At 50.2% G+C, this 7,788-nt stretch overlaps 1 protein-coding gene across 4 annotated transcripts; it reads right to left on the reverse strand.

Moving 5' to 3' along the window:
• Positions 1 to 218: 218 nt before the first annotated feature.
• On the reverse strand, positions 219 to 6,821 carry LOC102398085 (glutathione S-transferase Mu 1). 4 transcript variants are annotated; one of them, XM_025288133.3, is made up of 9 exons: positions 6,671 to 6,721; positions 6,539 to 6,571; positions 6,310 to 6,385; positions 5,806 to 5,870; positions 5,423 to 5,504; positions 5,223 to 5,323; positions 4,019 to 4,114; positions 3,821 to 3,931; positions 219 to 758 (listed from the first exon to the last, which is right to left on the reverse strand). In XM_025288133.3, exons 1-9 carry the CDS (start codon positions 6,704 to 6,706, stop codon positions 669 to 671), a joined length of 690 nt encoding a protein of 229 aa, XP_025143918.3. In that variant the 5' UTR covers positions 6,707 to 6,721; the 3' UTR covers positions 219 to 668. The 4 variants fall into 4 exon arrangements, with proteins under 4 accessions (XP_025143918.3, XP_025143917.1, XP_006065043.1 ...); XM_025288132.2 differs by lacking the exon at positions 6,539 to 6,571 and having other exon boundaries at positions 6,603 to 6,821; XM_006064981.3 differs by lacking the exon at positions 6,539 to 6,571 and having other exon boundaries at positions 6,671 to 6,809.
• Positions 6,822 to 7,788: the final 967 nt, after the last annotated feature.

Here is a 7,788-nt window from a genome sequence, read left to right on the forward strand (position 1 = left end):
GAGATGGAGGCTCAGGAAGAGGCCTCCCTTCTATTAATAGAAGGAGCCCTCTGAGGACTCCTGCTCAGAAATGGGAACAAGAAGTCTCAGAACATCTTACCACCAGACAGGATCCCCATGCACCCAGCCACTGCCAGCATCACCACTCCATCCCTAGGAAGCAGCAGGGCCAGTTATACAGTTCAGATGGTCAGGAGGAAAAAGGATGACATAGCAGGTGTGGTTAAGGCTTTATTGGTGATCAGCAGGGCTGGGCAGGGCTCACACTGGGAGAGCAAGGCCTGCACACTAGGCCTGTCCTGGTCTTCAGGGCAGTGCTGGGGGCTCAGGCTTGAACTCTCCAAGCCAGGGATCTGGTCAGGCTACTCACAGCAGGGAAAAAAACAAAAAAAAAAAACAGCAACATGGAAAGGAAGGATGATCTGGTTGGCTTTAGAGCAGAAAGCATAATGTCAGGGGGTGACTTCACTGAAGAAGAGTGGGGTGCTATAGGGCTTAAAGATCCTGGATGAATGGGGTTGGGAAAGAGTTGGGGCCAAATAAGACCTAAGTGCGACAAATGGAAAGAAAGAAGGAGAAAACAAGACATCTGGTTCTGGGGTGCAGGAAGCTCCAGCTGTTCTCCACACAGCTCTGGCTCCTCACTCCATCTCCTGCCGTTCAGAGCACTACTTGTTGCCCCACGCAGCCATCTTTGAATATACAGGTTGTGGGAGGAAGCGGCTGGACTTCATGTAGGCAGAGATCCTCTTCTGGCCCTGAGGGTGGAAAAAAGAAGGTCAGGTCTGCTGCCCCAGTGGGGCTCACGCAATTCTACTCCAGACTTTGAGTTGGAACCCTGGTCCAACCCCTCCTTGTGGAGTGAAGCAATCAGCAAAAAACCATCTTCTTAGGGTCCCCAGTTCTGATAAGTTACCTCTTCAGTTTCCTGTGACTAATGTGGTATCTTACTAAGACCTGCCACACATGGAGAACAGGCTGTGTTAGCTGCTGTATATACCCAGAGATGAGCAAACACAGCCATCCCTCATTCCAGTCCACTTCAAATTACTGTGATTCACACGTTTTGTGTATTTTACAACCTGAAGCTTTGTGTCAACCATCATTAAGCAAGTCAACTGATGCCATTTTTCCAACCACATTTGCTCACTTTCTGTCTCTGTGTCATCTTTGGTGATTTTCCCAATATTTCTACTTTTTCATTATGATTATGTTTGTTATGTCGATCTGTGATCAGGGATCTTTGATGTTACTGTGGCAAAAAAAATCAAACTCATTTAAGACTCAGATGATGGTCTCAGCATTTTTTGGCAAGAAAGTTTCAGGTTTGTTTGTTTGTTTGTTTGGCCGAGATGTGCGGCATGTGGGATCTTAGATTCCAGAGCAGGGATCAAACCCAGGCCCCTGGCAGTGAAAGCATGGAGTCCTAACCACTGGACTGCCAGAGAATTAATGCCCAGCAATAAAGGATATTTAAATTAAGATAAATAAATATATATATATATATATTTTTTTTTTTTTAGGTATAATGCTATTGCACATTTTACAGGCTACAGTATACTATAAACAACTTTTACATTCCCTGAGAAACCAAAAAAGCTATGTGACTCACTTCACTGTATTGTGGACATCTTAGACCCAAACCCTCAATACATCAGGGAGGGTTGTATCTTGAAGTCTCTATAGTAGGCAATTTCCTTCCCTCTCTTTCCTTCTTCCAGTTACTCATGATTCTGTCTCAGAGACAGGATCGTACATTCATTTTAAGGTACATTCACTGATCTGAGCCTCTCCCCTGTATGAGTCACTGTATCAGGCCCAGAGGGGATGCAGAAGTCACACAGTCCTGGCGCCCGGCCTCTGGGGCTCAGTGCAGCTGGAGAACTACAGGAATTCTGAGGTATATGTGACGACTGAGAACCTCCACAGAAGTAACCTAAGAGTGGTCAGTGTGTCCTTATCCGGGGGGAAACGGGATCACAGAGGTTAAGCACCTTCCTCACGTTCAAGCCACTAGAAAGTGATAGCATGGAACACAGCTGGCTCTCTCTCCAACTCTGTGCTCTTGGCAAAGCACTCCCTTCCCCCATTTCCCCACAGGAGGGCTTGTCTTTCCTCCTGCACACAAACCTGGTTCTTTCGAAGAGGGAGACTCCAGGCTTTGCCCACAGAGGGACCCCTAGCACAACAAACAGCCTCAGAAAATACATGAGCAGCTTGCAGAAGAGACCAGATCTCACCCAATGACTCAGCAAAACCCAGAAGAAAGGTGATAGGAGGGTGAGAAGCAGCAAGACCAGGCTGTAATTATTCCACTTAAAGGACAGAATCCAACTCCTGGCCTGGGACCTGAGCCCACTCTCACTGGGCCCTGACCTACCTCATCCCAGTCCTGCTACAGCCACCCAGGCAGTGAGACACTCAGATGCACCTGTGCACCATCTTCTCAAGACAGTGCCCAGAGTTCCCAAGAGTCAACTCAGGGCTGACTGTACCCCACAGCCCAGGGCCCACAGGCCACACACTGCAGTCCACATCTGTCCCCGTCCTCCTTCCCAGGCACTCATCTCAACTCTTTGTTGCTCTCCAATTATTAATAGTTGACTGAGGATGACGATGAGCTGGGAGGTGAGGTCAGGCTGTGCTCCTCCAAAACCAAGGACGTTCCACCCATACCACACAGCTTCAGGATTCCTCAAGTTCTCCAGCTGCACTGAGCCCCAGAGTTAGGACTCCAGGATTGCGTGACTTCTGTATCCCTCCTGTGCCTGACACAGTGCCTTATACAGAAGACAGGGTCAGATTGGTGAATGTGACTTAAAATGAATGGACCATCCTGTCTCTGAGACAGAATTATGAGTAACTGGAAGAAGAAAAGAGAGGGAAGGAAACTGCCTATTATAGAGACAAGATAAGATCTTCCCAAGAAGGCACCTACCTACGGAAGAAAATCCCAGAACGAATTACATTCTTGGAAATCTCGGTACAACCCCAGAGAGGGAGCCAATAAGCCGCAGGGCCCTTGGGTGATCAGGAAAAAACATTATGTCTTTGACACCTAAGATCACTCTTACTGTGCCTCAACTCAAATAATGCCAGCCACATCCAAACTCCTGAGATTTCTCCTTCCTCCACACTTTCCAGAGCTCTGAGCCCAGACAACAAAAGGACCTGAGCTTTTAGCTTCCACACAGGAAACGGAGAGCCATTGACTGCTGCCCATAGAACGCAGACACTCTGACTGGGAGCCCAGCACAGCCTGTACTGGTTCTGTGACCATCAGAAATTACACATCCGCTTGGCTTATTCCTTGTCTTTAAGATGGAGGTGATACTTCTTTACCTTGTAGAAATAAGGCAAAGATCAAATCTGACACAATGTATGTAAAGTCCTGAGCAGAAAACCTGGCATAAACCAAGTTCTCAATAAATGCTAGTTATACTTGGTTTTCAGAGAAGGCAATGGCACCCCAATCCAGTACTCTTGCCTGGAAAATCCCATGGATGGAGGAGCCTGGTGGGCTGCAGTCCATGGGTCGCTGAGGGTCAGACACGACTGAGAGACTTCACTTTCACTTTTCACTTCCATGCACTGGAGAAGGAAATGGCAACCCACTCCAGTGTTTTTGCCTGGAGAATCCCAGGGACGGGGGAGCCTGGTGGGCTGCTGTCTATGGGGTCGCACAGAGTTGGACACGACTGAAGTGACTTAGCTTAGCTTAGCTTAGCTTATACTTGGTTTTAGTTCCAATTAGGAAAGCTGCAGGGAGAAGAGTGTAGAGAAAAGAGATGTATTAATAGTAGGACGATCAGCAGAGTACCTCAAAACGAGAGATGAAGTCTTTCAGGTTTGGGAATGCATCCAGGCACTTGGGCTCAAATATGCGGTGAACGTCAAGAACGTCATAAACCAGGAAATCCACAAAGGTGAGCTGCAGAAAGACAAAGCATGAATGCGCACCAAACTCTGAACCTCAGGAAAGTGACAGCTCTCCCTCCCCTAAAGCCATCCCACTTACCTTGTCCCCTGCAAACCAAGGCCTCCTCCCCAGAAACTCTGAGTAGAGCTTCATCTTTCCAGGGATCTCCTTCAAGTATTGAGGCTTTAGTTTCTCCTGAGACACAAAACAGCTGTCACTGCCCTCAGACACAGACTCCCTGGCAGAGCAGACCTCCTGGGTATGTGTCTGATCCCAGCTGCCAGGTGAGCAGCCATGTCCCCCGACTGAACCTGGGTTGGCACCCACCTGCCATTTCAACCCACCTGTGTTCTTCAGACTCCTATGGGTACCACCTCCCATCTGTGAGAGGTGATGGGAAGGCAAAGGGCAAAACCACACCGTCCCTGACCCTGTCACCAGTGGTCCAGACACCTGCCCGGGGTCAGACCAGCAGTGCTGTGAGATTTGGCAGAGCTCAGGCCTCAGACCTCAGGCTGATCAACACTAAAATAACTAGGAAAGAAGTCCTTTGTTCCAGTGTGGGAGACAGAATGGTGTGGATGCCTGGACAGTTTCTGGACAATTGGAAAGAATTGGGAGCTGAAAGGAAGGAAGGAAGGGAATAAAGTCTGACTCTGGGCTGCCCACTGGACACATGTCCTGATCCCTGAGATGCCAAGGAGGAGGCACTGGTTGAACTCATAAACACCTATCTAGGATCTGAATTTCTACCCTGGGAGGCTGGACTCTACCCTAAGATTGATGGGAACTGAGTCCAAGGTTGCATTTCATGCACTGGGAGCTCTGAGGGTCACTCTCGGAACTCTGTAGGGACTAGCTTGGTGAATCAGTAGTTCCAAGGAGTTTAAATGGCAAAAGGACCAGTGTAGATAAGACCCTGTCCAACTCAGCAGGAGTGGACTCACAGTCAGGACTTTAACAGATCCTGACCATGTAGATGTAGACCCAGCCCTGCCCACCGGGCAAAATGGGTTTATGCCTGAGATGCTGAAGAAGAGGCATTGCGCTAACAAGGTAAATATGCTGTCTAGGAACTGAATTTCCACCTTGGGGAGTCTGGATTCTATCCTTAGATTGGGGAGAACTGAGTCAGAGGTTCTATATCCTGAATTATGTTATGAGAATCACTCAGGGGACTCCATATAGACCAGCTCAGTAGCTCCAAGGAGATCAAATTACAAAATGATCTGTGTAGAAGGGATAAACTAATCTAGTCTCCTTTTAAAGCACATCCATCCCAGATCAGCGGGAGGAGACTCACAAATTCAGGGTTGTAGCAGAGCATAACCAAGTCATTAAAAGTGTCCATAGCCTGGTTCTCCAATACATCCACGCGAATCTTCTCCTCCTCTGTGTCCCCACCTGTACCCACACAACAGAGACTCACCCTCAGTATCCCCTCCCAGCCCGGCCCAGGGCATGGCCACCTCTATCCCTGCCCCCAACCCCAGCCCCACTCACACATGTTGTGCTTGCGAGCAATGTAGCGAAGGATGGCCTTGCTCTGGGTGAGCTTGTGAGGTCCATCAATTAAGTATGGCAACTGGAAGAACAATAAGGCCAGGTGAGGTGGGCCACCAGGCTCCCCCTGCATCTGCTCCCTTGAGCAAGGGCAGAGATGAAACCTGGCACCCACAGAGCCTGTCCCATGGTAGGCACTAAATAATATGCTATAAAATGGAGGGATGAGCTGGACACAGAGTATCATTGAAGGGCAGGGGAGAGAACCAGGAAGTTAAGAAACAGAGCAGAAGGCACCTGTTCCTGAAACCTCTAAGCCAGGAAAGGAGATGGATGGAGACACTGTCCACTCCCCCTCCCAGCACCCCAGCCCCTGCACCTACATTGGGGAAGTCCAGGCCCAGCTTGAATTTTTCATTCAGCCACTGGCTTCTGTCATAGTTGGGAGCTGAGAAAAAGAAGACGCAGTGAAACAACCTCCCACAAATCCAACCCTCCTTTGCAGGGGACCTACAAAGGAGTCAGGGGCAAGACCTCCCTGAACTGGTGGATCTGGAATCTGAACCACTAACCTCACATGGAGCTTTGAGGGGAAAAACAAACAGAAATTTCCTGAAACTACATGAGTAATCCTTACAAAGGGTTTAGGTAAGCACTAAGGGGAGCCTGTGCCAATGGCTGATACAGGACCCAGCTGCGGGCTCTCACAGCCTTCCTTGAAGGCCAGCCGCACCCCAAAGGGCTCGGGAAGGGGCAGGGCCCTGCTCCAGCTGGTGGAAGGCGATAGACGTGAACATGATATCGTGATAGGGGTCAGGACATGGGATGCTTGGCACCAAACCAGCATGAGTTGAGCAGAAGTCAGGACATGGCAAGGATGCCATTACCGTCCCCCATCGTGTACTTCTTTTCCTCATAGTTTGAGTCTGTGTACTCCAGGAGCAGGCGGATGGCATGGGCTAGCTGAGAGAGATGCCAGGACACAGGGCAGATGTCAGGTCTTGACTGCAAAACTTTCACGGTTCCAGTCACTCCCATACTCCCAACCCTCTCCCCCTATCCATCTACTTCTGAGCGCGCGCGCGCGCGCACACATACACACACACACACACACACCTGGGAAGCAGGCGGCGGTGCGAAGGGGCTAGGCTGAAGCGAGCAGAAAACATTTCTGGCTTACCGGTCCCCAGCTGCGCGGCATATCCCAGCCCGCCTCCATCCCACCCGTCCTAGCGGACCCCCGCTCACCCCGCGGATGTCCCAGTAACCCAGGGTTATCGTCATAGTCAGCGTCTGTGGATCGGATTTCCAGCTCTGCACCGTTGATTTGGAAGTTTATCTGTGGGTCAAGTCTGGGTGTGGCCTGAGTGAGGCCACGCCCCATCGCCTCTCTCCGCCCCGCCCCCAACTATTGCCCAATCTCCGAAGCTTCCTGGCACTCGGGGCACCCGGGACTCTTCAACGAGGCATCTGCGCCCAGGGCAGTCGAAATAGTCCATTTCCCCCTCCAGCCTCAAAACTCGGGAGCCGAGCTCTGGACACCAGGACGCTGAGGGCAGCCTGGTTCCCGTCGCCAGTTCGATCTCAGCTAAATCGGGGGAGTTGGTAGCACGCTCAGGAAACAAGCCTGAATCCTAACGACAGCACGAATCTTCCACCTCCCCTGCTCTCCCACAATCATTCAGACTGGTTCCTGGGTTACCGAGTTCCCTTGGGCTCTGGGAAGCTCTTAACTGCCAAGTTAAGACTACGAGTGGGTGCCCCTCACATCGAAACTCTAAATGAGCCGCTGGCACAGGAAGATCAGTATTCCAAGTAATCCTCACGCTCCCCTGACTCTTTATAATTCCTGACGGCAGCATGTCTTCTAGAACAGACTATTAATGGGATACAAAAAACACCCACAAGGTGCCGGAAGAAGTTTGTCAGTGCTTTCTTTTCAGGGACTAGAGGGGACTCGTCCCTTCAGTCGTGTAGCTAAGAGTGATAATGATCAAATGTAAATTAATCAAGTAGATTTATGGCCTAAATAATGAATCTAAATACAGAAGCAGGTCCAGCAAAGAAGATATCCAGGTGCAACTCCAGAAATAACCCGACAACCAGCTAGATGTACTTCATTTTGACTGGGTCGATGACCTGGACTTTGGTAGTCACAGAGGGCTCCGAATGAAGGGGGGAGAGCTGTTCTTTGAGCAGGTAGGAGCCTCTCCTGCTGCAAGGGGGACCGGTAGGGGTGGCCAGCAAGGAGCCTGGAGCACACCACACAGGACTGCAGTCAGAGTGGGCCCAGCACAGCTTGGCTGTCCCAGTCCACAGATTCCTGCCCTGATGTGGTTCTGTGTAGGAGAGGGTGGCTCAGGTGG

This window comes from Bubalus bubalis, chromosome 6 (assembly GCF_019923935.1).
Source record: "Bubalus bubalis isolate 160015118507 breed Murrah chromosome 6, NDDB_SH_1, whole genome shotgun sequence".
Classification (NCBI taxonomy): domain Eukaryota; kingdom Metazoa; phylum Chordata; class Mammalia; order Artiodactyla; family Bovidae; genus Bubalus; species Bubalus bubalis.